The sequence below is a fragment of the Quercus lobata genome, chromosome 2, assembly GCF_001633185.2.
Source record: "Quercus lobata isolate SW786 chromosome 2, ValleyOak3.0 Primary Assembly, whole genome shotgun sequence".
Classification (NCBI taxonomy): domain Eukaryota; kingdom Viridiplantae; phylum Streptophyta; class Magnoliopsida; order Fagales; family Fagaceae; genus Quercus; species Quercus lobata.
The window spans coordinates 8,466,873-8,482,060 of record NC_044905.1 but is presented as its reverse complement, the minus strand read 5'-3'; the positions used below and the strand labels follow the sequence as shown (position 1 = coordinate 8,482,060).

Genomic DNA, 15,188 nt, shown 5'->3' with positions numbered 1-15,188 from the left:
TATTAAAGAGCTTGTGAGCCAATTCTATCATCTCCAGCTTCTCCAAATCCTTTGTATTTAGTTGTACCAAGCAACTTCGTTACTTTTGCACTAGTATTTTCTTTACACTTTCTCCTTTTTAATTCTGTTCACTACGATGCCTTTTCAATCAATTTATTATTTGCCTAAAATAATTCAATAAATATATATTTTTAAAAATCGTTAATATATACTTTTTAATTCATTCAGACTGATACATTCACTGCGTCTCCTTTGATAACAATTTTTAACTTATCAATAATTATGTTAAGACTTTTATAGTTTAGTAGTAGTATTGCTTACTATCATTTACAAGGAGAAGCATGATTTGAGTCCCTCCTTTACTCTCTAGTTTATTGCTTACTTAAGATCGTTTCGCAGATATTTTTGCAAGCTTATTCATCTTTTTTTAGTTCATGCACAATTTTTAAGAAATTTATTTTTTTTAGGTATGATTGTACATTTGCAAAGTAAGAGCATCTCGAATAGATTAGCTAAATCTATTTTTTAGAGAACAAACCCCAAAAATCAACTCCAAAAAATTCTCTAAATGCAAAACTTTTCTAAAATTTTTTTGAAGTTGCTACAGTGCTTCTCTAGATATAAAAAACACTGTAGCAACTCCAAATGAATTTTTCTACTTAAAAAAATCATACAACTCAATAAAAAACAATTTTTTCTCTCTCCTCTCACAATGGCTACAAACACAGGAATCTTTTCTCTTAAACATCTCTAAACTTAAGCATAATCAACATACAAACTAAAAAACACAATCTTAAAATTAATTAAATCATAAAAAATAAAAAGACAGAGAGCTAGCAATGGTGGAGCAAGCAAGATTTTGCGCTTGCCTATCCTTCAATCAACGATGGAGCAAGCAAGATATCTATTGCTTGTTCTTTTTTTGTTTCTTATCACATAGAGAGTTAGAGAATGTTCTAGAATCAAGTAGAAAAAGAAAAAGAAAAAGTAGAGAGAGAGAGAGAGAGAGAGAGAGTGATTTGGAATCAAGTAGAAAAAGTAAAAGAAGAGAGCTAGAGTGGGTATACGTGTGTGGTGGAGAAAAAACAAGAGAAAAAAAAATGTATAGATGAAATTGAAAGGAAAAATAATATAAAGAATAAGAAATGACAATTAAGAAATGCTACCAGAATATTTTCACAATAAATTTTAAGTAACATATTGTTATTAACTAATATTGATGAGAAAAAAAATAATTTCTGTGGTGGGTTTAAATTAAAACTAGTAACAACTTTTCACATAAGATTTTGTTGTGATTCTTGTGAAAGTATTGCGAAAAATGTTATGAATATAACACTTCTCATTGAAAAATATAGTTGTTGAGAATGAATATATGAAGAATAAATGATGATTAAAAAAAATGAATGAATAAATAATATTTAAATGAGATGGAGAAAAAAATAGAAAATCTGTTAGAAAGTGTATTTGAAAAAGTAAGTAAGTAAAAACTAAATGTCACTGTTCACTGTCTAAACAGGACAAAAATTTAGATAAGTTGTTGGAGATGCTTTAAGTCATGCTACTAATAAATTTTCTTTCACATTTATAATTCATTAATTCATGCTTTTAATAGTTCGTGATGCAAGTCATAACCACATGTGGCAAAACAGGCGGGTCGGGTCGGGTCGGGTCAGGTCAAGTCAGGTCAGGTCAGGTCAAACAGGTTTGCGAGTCAAACGAGTTGCGGGTCAAGACAGGTCATTTTTAAACGGGTCAATTAGGTCACGGGTTGAGTCAGGTCGCGAGTCAGTCGAGTTGACCCGTATTTTTCAAACAAATTTTTTTTTTTTTTGGGAAATAGATGCAATCTATCAATTGTTTATGAGTTCCTTAACTGTGATTAGATTCTCACTAGTGATATTGTTACCAATTACTACTAAGCACTTGACTTAATACTCAAATTTGGTGCAACTCTTATTCCAGCTTTTTAGAAACTAATCTTTGTATAATCTTCGATCTATTTAAAGTAGGAAGAGAAAATGAAAGTGGCAAATAAAGAATGACAAACTATAATGGAGTACATAACATATTAAGTAAAGAAGAATAAGTAAATATTTTATAAAAATTACATCTTAATCTCAATCTACTAAACATTGGTAGATGTGGCAAAGCGGACGGGTCGGGTCAGGTTCAAATCGGGTTCAAAACAGGTCACGGGTCAAAATGGATCATTTTTAAACGAGTCAATCAGGTTACGGATCAAACAGGTCTGACCCGTTTTGCCATGTCATAACCAGCCTGCTCGGAGAGAATTCAGCCTACTAAAATAATAACTAGCCATACTCACTAGACGCTGACTCAAATTTATCGAGCTCTATTTGTAAACATTTTCATTGTGTATTGAGTTAATTGCTTGCAGGCTGTCCTTTCTGCTAAGCACAATTCCCCAATTCCCTATAAATTATGTTGAGTCTGCCCTATCACTTGCAAAAACTGAATAAATAGTTTTTAATTTTAAATTAAATTTAAAAGAATTAAAATCAGGATTTTTAGCGGAAAAGGACGAAGGATGACATAAAGATATTTAGTAAATATTTTTGGAACTTTTTTTTTAGGAGAAAAGAAAAGAAAAAAAAGAATAGAAATGTTAACCACAAATGTTAACCACCACCTTAAAGACATTAATTTAGGAGCTATTTTTAGTAACATTTTATTGGAATAATGATAAAACAATAAATGTTGTTAACAACTTATGTATTTTTCGTGAAAGTGGCGACAAAACTTTCCTATTATAGTTTAATGTTTATTAACAATTGTTCCAAGAACATCTGTTAAGATGACCAAAAAATATTAATTATTTTTATATTTTCAATAATAATAATATCAAAATCTTTTAAAAATAATTTATTAATGATGGTTATAAAGGCACCTGTTAACTAACAATATATCTCAAGAGCCGTGTCCCATGGCTCACTCTGGGAAGCACACCGATAGTGATATGATGAGCTACATTAATCTGTGCGTAATTAAAAGGTTCAAAATCATCAATTTTAACATATGATTGATGAACGATTGATACATCTTAGAAAGATTTGTGCTGACTCTTGTGTACATGATACGATGAGCTACACTAGAGTATCGATGTGTAATCAATTGCTTAGCTAATTTTTTTATTTGCATTAATTAACCGTAAATTAAATAATAAATATATCTATATAATGAACACGGTACCATGTCAACTTTCCAACTTCCCTGATCAGCTTTGTGAAAAGCTTGATGCCATCGTCGTGATTCGTGAGGAGATTGTGGTGGAAGCTATGAAAAGTGAAAACTATATGGGAAGTTTGGGAACTATTCGGTCTTTGGGACACTATTTGCTAGCCTGAAAAACATGGTGGACTTGAGTTAAAAAGATTCGAGGACCTTAACAAAGCGGTGCTGGCGAAAATTGTGTTGACATCCAACAGAGACAGTTTGTGTATAGAGGTTGAAAGTTAAGGCTAAAAAAGGCCAAATGGGTGTGGAGAGTGAGAGAGAATCAAAGAAAGCACTAGTGAAATGAGTAACAAAGGGACCTGCTCTATTGTGATTTGTGAGAGATGGAAGAAAGGCAAAAGACGCTATTGGTGCTGGCAAATCTGCTTATGTCACATGGTCAGAGGTTTTTTTTAATAATTTGATTGTTTGAGAGAGGGTATTTGAACATTGGGCGGCTCGGTTGAAAATTCTATAAAGTGTTCGTTAAACTATAAGGCTCTTGATGTCACATGGTCTGAGTTACGATAAAAAGAAACTAAATAATTTGTTTGATAAGGAAACTTGTGAATCCATCGAATGAATACTAATTACCATTGTTGCACAGGCCTGATAAGCTGATTTGGGTTGGCAATAACAAAGGCCGGTTTCCTGTGAAATGAAGCCAACATACTGAAGCAACCTATGTATGATATTAGATCAAAGTGGAAAGGCATTGTGGGGGCAAATTTTGGAAATTAAAAATGCAAGAAAGTCATAAAATGCACTTGAGGAGAGTTTTCTTTGTGTGCTTCAATTGCGTTGGATTGTTTATAGATATAGATAATAGAAGCTAAGAAGTCAAGTTACCATCAGCAATTGTCAGGTCTCACTGAAAGACATCCACACATGGTGGTTAAAATGTTTGAGAGTGCTATGGTAGCTTGGGAGTGTCAGATAGTTGAAACATGCATAAGGATCATCCAGGCTTGTAAATTGAAAGTTGTAGAAGCGTTGGGGATTTATTGGGTAGTCAATTTGGCCAAGCAAACAAGGGGTTCAAGAAGTAGTTATTGAAGCTGAATTAAGGAGATGCAAGTGCGTGCATGGATTTATTAATCAAGCACATGCAATGTCCATGCTGGGAGTTATCTACTTATCTCCAATATTAATAGACGATGTTAAGGAATTGTCGGGTTACTTTTTACTTTAGGAAGCTGTAGTTTTAAATTGGGTAAGTAGAGAAGCAAATGTAGCGGTTCATGAATCATGAAAGTGAGCCTTCAGAAATTCATGTATTGGTTGTGCCTTGTCATGGGCTTTCCCAGCAAGGCTGATCAAGTCCCAATGGAAGATGGTTATGGTTATGTTTTGGTGATCATTCAATGCATTTGTAGTTTAGGAAAGAAGGTAGCTCTTCAATTAGCTATATCTTGGTACTAATATTTAGAGAGAAAAGTTCCTATAGATTGGTAATTACATTTGATTCATTTAGGTAAAAGAAATTGTCTCTCTCTCTCTCTCTCTCTCACGGAGAGTCCACATCGCTCGTAAGATGATTCCCTGACACACAAAGTTTCGAAGACACTCCATCGACTCTATAAGACTGTAGATGGCAGCTACATCAAGTGTGGCATGTGTACAAAGATTACAGCACCAGGTAAATGGGTACACCATGCTCAAATGTCATTTTGCCATATATCTACTATTCCCTCACCCTCCTTGTGTCATCATGAAATATGTCGTGAAAAGACCCTTTCAAGGATATGTAGCAATAGTGAACATTAAAAAAAAAAAAAAAAAAAAGAGGAAGAAAGTTCCTCGTGAAGAAGCTTGAAATAGAAGACGTTTGAAACCTCTAGCATTGCTTGGATTAGAATAAAAGCTAGCACACACAAACGTCAGAAAGAGAGTGTGAGATCTAACGTTCACGTCAACCATTGAGGATAAATTTTCAAAACTCAATTAGATTGCTTTGGACTGGACTTCCCACCTCACCCAACTCTGAAAGAACCCCACCAACTAGAAAAGAAACATTACATTCCTCAAGAAACATTCCTTCCTCTCTTGCCTGTAAAAGAAATATAGCCCATATACAATGTAAAGACATTCTGCCATTTTCTTTCCACCAGAGCTCAAGATTGAGACACCCTCTTGCAAGCACAACATGGCGAAGAGATCGGATTTTGCGCAGAAGCTGTTGGATGATCTCCGGTTACGTAAGGAACGAGTAGCAGCGTCTAAAAGCTCTAACCGTTCAAACTCAATGGCTATAGGTAAGTATCTATCAAGTATTTGCATTGGAATCATATAATCATTAATTGTGTGAAGTCATTAGGCATTTAAATTGTTACACACAAGCAAAGAGCACGAAACAAGACCTTCAAGGTACAAAATTAACATTTGCTTCTGCATGCATAGTCATCTCCAAGAAAGAATGACTTCTGCCTAATTTTTGTTGTTGGGCCAGTTGAGTTGCTTCAAATTGAAGCATGGTTCAGACTTTATCCTGAACTATTTTACTGAGTTAGGATTCTAATTCAATAAGCTCAAGCAACACCAAAGAAGTCTGGAAGTATCATTTGGAAGCTGAAAAACAATATTAGGTAGGAGAAAGAATCAAAGAACTTTGTCACGTGTCTTTCTTGAAAAGAAAAAGGGGTTCATATGTGAAGCAGTGAAAGCACTATCTTAGCAAAAGAATATTAAAAAATAATAATAAAGAAGAAGAAAACACTGAACTTAACTTGTTTCCTAAAAAACTTATACATCAGACCATGAAAGATCATCTACTGGTGATAATTCAATTTAAAATAATAATAAAAAAAAAAATTAAAGATAAAAATATTTCGATATAAAGCGGAGTCAGCCATTGCCCATTGAGTACCACTAAGTTAACCATGTACTTCTTAAGCCAAAAGGCAAAAAAAAAAAGAGAGAGAGTTAACAATGCTATTAAATTCATCTATCTTCCGTGATTTTACATTTTGTTCAATTACAGAGGGATTTTGACAAAACCAGATGCAAACTATACTCACAAATATCAAAGGCAAACTGAATTGATTTACTAACTGCCATTAGGTAGTTTACACTTGACACTGCTAGGCTGTTCATTCAATATACATAGCTCATGACCATAATATGAAAACTTCTCGAGCCCTGCCATCCAGTTTCTCATGTCATTGCACTCCCAGACCAATAAATTAATATGTAAAATAGGAAAATTTTAAAAGCAAAAGGAAAATAGTGGAGATATATTTGTCTAAGAAAAGGAAAAGAAAGAGAAAATGGGGGTGGCGGGCCGCCGCGCAGGGAATGGGTGTGATTTTTTTCTCTTCCTTGAACCGACTTCAGTGTAAAGGTATTCTTGAGTGCACATAGAGTGCACATATACACTACAGAGATGTTAAAGTTTCAATGGGCAAGAGGAAATACGACGGATAATCCAACATAAAAAAAAAAACAAGAGTGGCTTTCTACTATTAATATCCCCAATTGCTCATAGTGAGCAACACAATGCTGTTTAGAGTTCAAAAACTGTAAAAGTGATCAAGGACTAGATGAGATAAACATACTAACCAATATAACCTTGAGTTAACAACCAGTCAAGAGATATAATTACATCCTGTATTGCTCTATCTTGTGTATGTACAGATGCTTATGCTTACTCAAAGCAAACTCATAAGGGATCCAGGAACATAAAATCCCATGAACCTGTAAGCTACCTAACTTTGTTGCAATCTTTTTTAATAGTTGAAGCAGATGGCAGGAACTTGAGTCAATTGCTTAATTTCCTGCAGATTGGTTCCAGAACTACAAATGTACAGAATAGGTCTAGTAAAAGCAGTAGACCATCCATCATTGAAGAAGCTTCAAGACAGGTTGTTCCTTATGCAGGTGGTCGGAACTCACAACAAATAGGAAATCTATCCATGGCTCTGGCTTTTGCCATTGAAAATGGAGGAAAGCTAATAAGAACAGATTCCTCTGGCAATAATTCAATGTTGGGTTTCCTGCACCAAATTGGCAGGAAATCCATGGACTTTGGCAAGATGGAGAGAAGCAGAACAGATAGGCAGATGTCTTCAAGTAATCCCTTCCCCGCTCTCTCTCACCTCCATATTAATGAAATATCAAAAGGGGCACAGAAGCTAAACCAGATTCTGAGAGCATGCTCTAATGGCCTTAACTTTGATGGATATTCAATAGAAATTGGGAAGGAACTGTTAAAAGGGGCCATGGATTTGGAAGAGTCTCTGCGGATGCTTGTAAACTTGCAAGAGGCATCAGACTACATGGTCAGCCCACAGAGGAAAAATCGGATTGTATTACTAGAGGATGATGAAGACAACGAAGAAAATACAGTCCCAATGCCCGAGCAGAAGCAACTTGCCCTACCAAGGTTTTCCTTTGACAAGCCCTCAAGACGTTCTCATAATATCCAACAAGTTGAAAGGAATGATCTCAAGCAAAGGCTGACAGCTCTGACTTACCGTGCAGAAGCTACTAAATACAACCATGAAAACCAAGCACTAATTAGTTCAAAATCAGTTTCCCACAAGCAATCATCTAGCTATGGCCCCAATATCAAGACTCCTGCTGCATTCTCAGAACAGAAGAATCACTCTAGTTCATCTCAATCCAAACCAGAAAAGGGGAGGATTTCAAATGTTATTGCAAAACTAATGGGACTGGATGACGTTCCACAAAAAGTAGATACAAAGTCCACCAGACAGAAAGATTCGACTCCCAAACAAAAAATAGAAGGGATGCCCTCACAGCATATGGCTCAGGGAAGCACCAAGAATGCTGTACTGAAGACTAAAGAAACATTGAATTATGAACGCCCCAAAAGGCAAAAAGTGATAGAAGCTAAAAGGAATCATGTCATTCAGGATGCTGCATTTGCGCTGCAAGCAGGGAAAAGCCTGCATACACGTAGTGCCAGTTTTGAGGCAGTTATTAATAATGGAAAACCACCTCGAAAGGATTTGGAAGAAATTCATTTAGGGACAAGCTCAGAGAAGGCCACCACCAAAATTGAAAAGCAGCAAAGCAATATAGCCCAGTTATATCAGAATACTGGTAGTCAAAAGTATATTCAGGACAAAGAAAGAAAACATGATGATACAAAGCACAGGGAACAGAGCAGCACAGGAATGGGCAACACCATGGAATTAATTTCAAGGGAAAAACCACACCAGATGGATGCACAGGCAAATAAAAGATCAGAAGCTACAGTGATTCTGCAAGGAAAAACAGGGTACAAAGACAGCACTCTTCAAACAGAAAAGAGATATGCAAACATGCTTCTGCCAAACAATCAAGAAAAGACTCAGAACCTTCGATTACAACAACCATATATTCTCCAGAAACCTGAGCAACAGGAACAGAAGAATCAGGGAAATGAGTGGGAGCAGCAGAGTGGAAAACAGAAGTTGCAGATGAGTAAACAAAGAGGAAGTGAAATGACAATTAAGAGTTCATCAAAACCCCTGCATGAAACAATAAATATGCAAAAGAAGCATCCGCGTATGAACCAAGCTGCACTAAGTAAGAAAAGTTCTTCAGAAGCTACTGATGCAACACAATCAGAAGGATTTCCAAATGGAAGAAACCATGAAGATTTATTCATGGGCAAAAGTTCTACTGATTTAACCTTCCACATGAAAGCTTTAGTGAATAGGAGCTCAGATCAAAATTGTTCTCCACAAGCCCCAGAATCTGAACCAGGAAGAGAAAAAGCTCGTATTCCATCCGTTATGGAGGAGAAAGCTGTTCATCTACCAGCCATGCATAAGACAAAAAATACAAGAGCACGTAAAAGTGAGACCCCTCGAAAGATTGATGAAGTAGTAACCAGAAGAAATGGAACACTGCAGAACTTTGCAAGGCCATTAAAACATCAGAGCTCCAATTTGCAGGATGTGAAACCAAAAAGGAATGACAAATTCAGTGGTTACAAAGGAGCAGAACAAGTAAGAGGCAACAGGTCTAAAGAAGCAGTATCACACATCGTCAAATCCAACAAATCAGTGTCAAGCATCCATCCATTGAATGTAGCACAACTAACAAAAGAAGAAGAACAGGCTTCTCCTTTGTACAGTCCTCCAGGTGACAGATTCCAAAGCCTAAAAGAACCAATTGTGCCTCCCCCTGATGGTGTAAGTGTTGTTCTTTATTTTTGCGTAAACCACAAATCTATATATCATTCAAATTACAACGTACTTCTTTGTCCACAAAACTTGTTATCTTTGAAATTCGGTAGGGAGCTTACATAAACTTTGAACGTCATGCAGAGTCAAAACATGGTCTCAACAATTAGTAATGATCAGCAACATCAAGCACCTATTTTTGATGGAGATGAAGAACTCAAGGCTAGCAAATTTACATCAAATGTACTTACTGGTAAGTACAACCTAATATTTGCAATTTAAGTATACACCTTCCAAAAGTAGAAAATTTTACTCTCCCTTACTACCAAAAAGCAGAGCAAGAATTAGCACCAAGTTGGTCACCCCTAACCATGTCAATGGCTTATTGTTCATTCTCTGGTACAACGTTTACTACATGTAATTCAAATAAATCTTTTCCCTCTCAAACCAACATAAATCATTATGCCTCCACTTTGTCAAACCCCACTCCCCCACAAAACAAGAATAAAAAAAAAGGGAGGGGGGAAGAGAACCACCATTTTCATTGCATTAGTACATTAAGCCTACAAAAGTATTATAATTTTCAAGCCATGCACAACATGCCAACTTTCAAAATCATCATATATCCTTATTCCATCAACAATTATGGCAATCGGCAACACAAAATTACATATATACTATGAAGATTGCAACTAATACGTGAATAAATAATGAATTTTGTATTTAAATTTCAATGTTAAATGTTGCAGGAACCACTGAAGACAGCACAGACATCTCTTACCCCTCACAACTGGAACACCAGAAAATTCCCAAATTAGGAATGCAAGAGCCATTAACTGAAAGTGAAAACTGCCTAAAGCAGATACTGATAACAAGTGAACTATTCCTCAACACTGCAGAGGCCCTTTTCAAACTAAATATTCCTTTCAACATTCTTCACGCCAGCAGTTACAATTGTCAAGATGAAGAAAGCAAGCTCATATTAGACTGCGGTTACGAAGTGATGAAACGGAAAGGTAGAAGGCAAGAGTTCATCGTTCATCCTTGCATGAAGATATCAATCCATTCCACAAAGGTGACATCATTGGACAAATTGGTTAAGCAGTTGAATAAAGACTTTGAGACATTGAAATTGTACGGAAGGAATGGGAATCCTAAATGTGATGTTGAAGACTACCTGCCTAAAATGCTAGAGATTGATGTCTACCATATTGTTCCTGACGTGAATTGTATGTGGGACTTGGGTTGGAACGACATGATGTTTGCATTGCTTGAAAAAGACGATGTCATAAGGGATGTGGAAAGGCACGTGCTTAATGGACTTGTTGACGAGATCACCAGGGATCTTTTACAAGTTTGATTGAAAAGAAAGAGATTTTTTTAATGGTTTTAAGTTTTCTATCAAAACAGAATTTCATGTTACTTTATGTGGTTTTGTATATTGTAACTTAATAATGTAATGCTCATTTGCAGGTTTGCAATTCTTAAGCTGAAGTGTAATGCACAATTCAAATTTTCAAAAACTAAGTGGAAATTTCATCAACAAGGTGAAATTGAATCTCTAAATGATTTTCTATGAAGTATAACAATATAGAGTAGCGTAATCTAATTCAGAGTGCAGATTTAACAGGTCAGAGGAAGAAAGAAACGATTAATGGATAAGGAAAACATACAAGTTGAGTAATATTTATGCCATTTCATTGTAAGATATGCATACCTGGTCAAGATCTAGGGCTTCGGGCAACTGAAACAAATTATGCTGTAAATTGACTTATAGAAACTCAGCAGCAATCATAGTGCTAAAGAACAGTGAGACGGTTGACTAGTACTAATGCAATACTTTAAAGAAAGGAAGGAGAAAAATCAAAACCTATTAAAAAGAATTCAGTAAAAATAACACACACATACACACAATTCTGGCCCAAGAAACAAAACCTCCAATCAGCGGGTCAAGTGAGTCAACTGAATTTACAGAATGATTGTTTTGTAAACTAAAAAGTCAGTAAGAAGCATCAAGCATAGCACTCAAAATTTTCATTCTTTTATGCACATGGAGGGTCTTGGGGTGTGCACAATTAAACAGATCTTACATTTGCAATGCAGAATCTGAACCAAAAAGAAGTAAGAAACAAAGAAATCAAAGAAAATGCCAAATGTATCGTCCTCCTGACCTTTCAAAATTTTCAAATCCAGAAAATTACAAATTTACCACCTCATATGTCTTGCAATGAATTTTATACATCTATCATATCTTTTCCAGGGGGCCATTCTTTCTAAAACCCACACTGCACTTTCCTAATAACCCATCCTTTGGACGTAATGTATAGCTGTTTCAAAATTTATTCTCACCAATTACTATTTACCTGCAAGAAACATAAACAAAAATAGAACACGATATGCTTAGCCAAATAATAATAATAAATAAATAAACAACCTAAACTGAAAGAGATTTGCTAATAGAGCAGGGTATACCTCAATTTTTAACTATGAATGCCCATATCCTTTCCCATAAACTATTTGGGGCACCCGGTGAAGAAATCTGTCCTTCCACAAGCATTTCAACTGAAGGTCCCATGTCATGGACAAATTTGACAAACACACAGTCGATTTAGTAAGTTCATCAAGGCAATCACTTCATTCCATTGCAATGGCAGCTGAAGGCCAATGCAATATGCTTTAGTATTAAAAAAGGAAAAAAGTCCCCTCACCAATAAGCCAAAGTGCATATTATGTTACTTTTTTTGCTGTTGAACTTTTGCACTTTAAAGAGAAATTTATGGATACTACTGTATGAAGTCCAGAAACAGAAAGTGACAAATAAAAGTGACATGCTACCTGAATAATTGGAAACATGCCACCTAAAGATAATTTGGAATTTCAGAATTACTGTAGGAAATGCTTACAGTCTGATCTGGGTGTTCCTGACCATCAACAGAGAAGAGGATTTTCAATGCAGTGCCCAGACCAAGGACCTGAAGCTTTCCCCACATACAACACTTCTTGCATCCTACACAATCCATCAATCCACTGCAATGCCAATGAAAATTGTTATATCATTTCCAAAGTCATGAGCCAGTCAAATTAGCAGTACAGCAATCAAAGTGAAAGTGGAAATATATGGAGTGAAACTTGTTCTGCAGTTTCTCCATCTTTGAGAGTAATATTTAAAACCAAGAGCAGTAACATCATGATACCAGACAAGGATTTGAACACCATCCTAAACAAACAATAATCACTGCGTAGTGCATTTGGTTTGGTGGAAAGAGGGAAGGGGAAAATGAGTGAGAACAATGGAAGGAAAAGGTATTTCCATTATCTAGTTGTAAGGAGGAAAGGGAGAATATTTGGGCAGATGCAATGTCCTTCATGCCCACATACTTGTCATTTACATCAACACTTGAACAATTTATCATTTTAAAGATGATTCTCTTAACTGGTATCAAGAGCAATAAGCTCATACACATATTCAAACGAACATTACCAAAAAAAAGAAAAATAAAAATTGAATTGTGCAAGAACGTTATGATGCGAGCAATTATCAGTTTCATCATCAATTGTCCAGGGAGTGTCTGTTACTGTCCAGCCTCTGAAAGCTTTACTTCTATTGTACAATCCACAACTGCCTGTAGCTTTCCTTCTTGACAGATAGGATCATCTGTTGAGAGGCCATAATGGGGCCTCTTAAATGATTCAGGGAACTCACTTTCTGCACAGTCACAAACACTGCAATCCCGCAGATGGCACATACCATCATCTGGCCAGGAAGGGCTGTAGTTCATTGTATAGTTACACTATTCAAATTTACACCTCAAGAAAGACCTAAGTTTGTTACATTGCATTAACAATATTGCATATATAATCAATCATATAGATTAATATTTGGTATATGAGGACTGGCAAACTTCTAATGTCTGAAAGAGATCCATGCCTTGTTTCTTATGCTAATTCGTTTTGCACCACCAATATTTATCTTAATGTTGTAGTAAAAGTAAATTTCAATTATTAAAATAATCAAAATTGTGCCAAGCGTTTAAAAAAAAAAAGAAAAAATTATATACTTTCAAAAATTTATTCAATAGATAGTAGTTCTCATGTAATCAGTCTACTTCTTGCCAATACATTGATTAAACAACTAGCAAACCTTGAAATACTGGAAGAATGGGGTTTTAACAAGCTCTTAGAGCGATGGATGCAACGTAACACTTCCTCGTTAAGACAGTCCACAGTCTCGTGATTACAACAACAATCCTCCACAATCCCAGTATATTGCACAAATTTTAAAATCCAAAAACCCATTTAACAGTCAAAGATCATACAGAGTAAAATTCAAATCAAATCCAAGTCTAATTCCCCATCTCAACACCTAGCAGCACCCCAAAATTTTAGAAAAAAAAAAACTATGAAAAAAGGTTAATAACAAAAACCAAATGATATGACAAAACTAGTTCAACATAAATGCATACAGTGATTAGACCCATAAATGAAAAACTGCTTCCATTTCCCTCAAACTAAACACAACATAAACCATAACCATCACAGTTTTCCACTCCTTCCTATGTATTTCCCTTCGTTTTCTCAGTAATAGCACTGTAAACGAGCCAAGTCAAATCGAGTATTAAAAGTTCAGACTTTTTTTTTTTTTGATAAATAACGTAAGAACTTTTTATTAAAGAATAGCCAACCCAAGTACACCGGAAATGTACTACAGTGGCAGAAATTATTAACCCAGATTACAATGATCAAGAAGAACACAAATTAAAAGTTCAGGCTTGTTCATTCAATTTTATTTCGAATACAAACCAAACTCGAGCTCTTCATCAAACAAGATTACATGTTCAAGTTTGGTTCAATTTCTTGTTGAACAAACTCAAGTTTGTTCACAACCTACTTGATTAACTTTTTTTCCCATATATATATAGTAAAACCATAACTAAAATTTTTCACCCCTTCACAAATTTATGAATTTTTACTAATAATGAACTATTTATATTATCAATAAACTACAAATAATAATTTGATATCATACCAACCTATATACAAACTTATACAATCTAATTTCAAATCCATATATGTACATTTTTAAACAAGTATGATATTATATGTAGTTAAAATTAAGTCTCATGTTCACAAACTTGTTTACGAAGCTTGACTCATTTAACAGTCGAACCTAAACTTAGGCTTGATTTTGGCTTGTTCGCTGAACAAACAAACATAACAAGCTCTTTTACAAGTGCTTTTCTCAGTAGCCAAACAGGGAAAAAAATAATGAAACTCGAAAAAAACACGCACAAACACACAGAAAAATAAGGAGAATTTACCTTGGCACAATGACAAGATGTGGTAGTTTTCGAATACACAGCCACAGCAATAAAGACGGCGATGAGAGCTGCAAACACCGCCCAACTCCATTGCTCTCTCTATCTCTGCTTTCACCATCACCGGCCTCAAATTCTCAAAATTCCAGCCCTCTGTTTGTTTCTCAATGGGCCATAATGACCGTGTGGGCCCAAAGAAACACCAACCAACCTTTATTTTATTGGGCCATAACGGCCTCCAAGTTCGGCCTTCATATAGTTTTGAAAAGCCCAGTCCTGTTTGTTCGCATTGAAACTATATAGACTAATTGTAATTTATACCTCCTTTTAAGTTTGTAGGTAATTTTAATTTTGCTCTTTAAAGTTTCAAAATGTTGATCCGCTCCCCTAACGATAAGTATTGTTTGGATTTTCATCCTTTTGTCAATGCATTGTGCCTAGCTTCCAATTAATTGTCAGATTAAGACTCCAACAACTCCCTCTATATTTGTTTTTGTTTTTGTTT

General features: G+C 35.3%; 1 protein-coding gene and 1 long non-coding RNA gene across 2 annotated transcripts; one reads left to right on the top strand and one right to left on the bottom strand.

The window, feature by feature from the left end:
• The first annotated feature begins 5,135 nt into the window (after positions 1-5,135).
• Positions 5,136-10,891, top strand: LOC115974326. The gene is made up of 5 exons (XM_031094622.1): positions 5,136-5,489; positions 6,868-6,929; positions 7,014-9,377; positions 9,513-9,621; positions 10,118-10,891. The coding sequence occupies exons 1-5, from the start codon at positions 5,381-5,383 to the stop codon at positions 10,726-10,728; spliced, it is 3,255 nt and encodes a 1,084-aa protein (XP_030950482.1). The 5' UTR covers positions 5,136-5,380; the 3' UTR covers positions 10,729-10,891.
• Positions 10,892-11,311: 420 nt separating this feature from the next.
• On the bottom strand, positions 11,312-14,833 carry LOC115974325. The gene is made up of 4 exons (XR_004087900.1): positions 14,687-14,833; positions 12,272-12,395; positions 11,841-11,930; positions 11,312-11,731 (listed from the first exon to the last, which is right to left on the bottom strand). It is a non-coding gene; the product is annotated as an uncharacterized LOC115974325 (long non-coding RNA).
• Positions 14,834-15,188: the final 355 nt, after the last annotated feature.

Bases quoted from the DNA above. Each gene is read 5' to 3' on its own strand.
- LOC115974326 (XM_031094622.1), top strand. From the start codon at position 5,381: ATGGCGAAGAGATCGGATTTTGCGCAGAAGCTGTTGGATGATCTCCGG. The intron at 5,490-6,867 runs GTAAGTATCTAT...GTGTATGTACAG, and splicing joins TTCAAACTCAATGGCTATAG to ATGCTTATGCTTACTCAAAG. The intron at 9,622-10,117 runs GTAAGTACAACC...TAAATGTTGCAG, and splicing joins TACATCAAATGTACTTACTG to GAACCACTGAAGACAGCACA.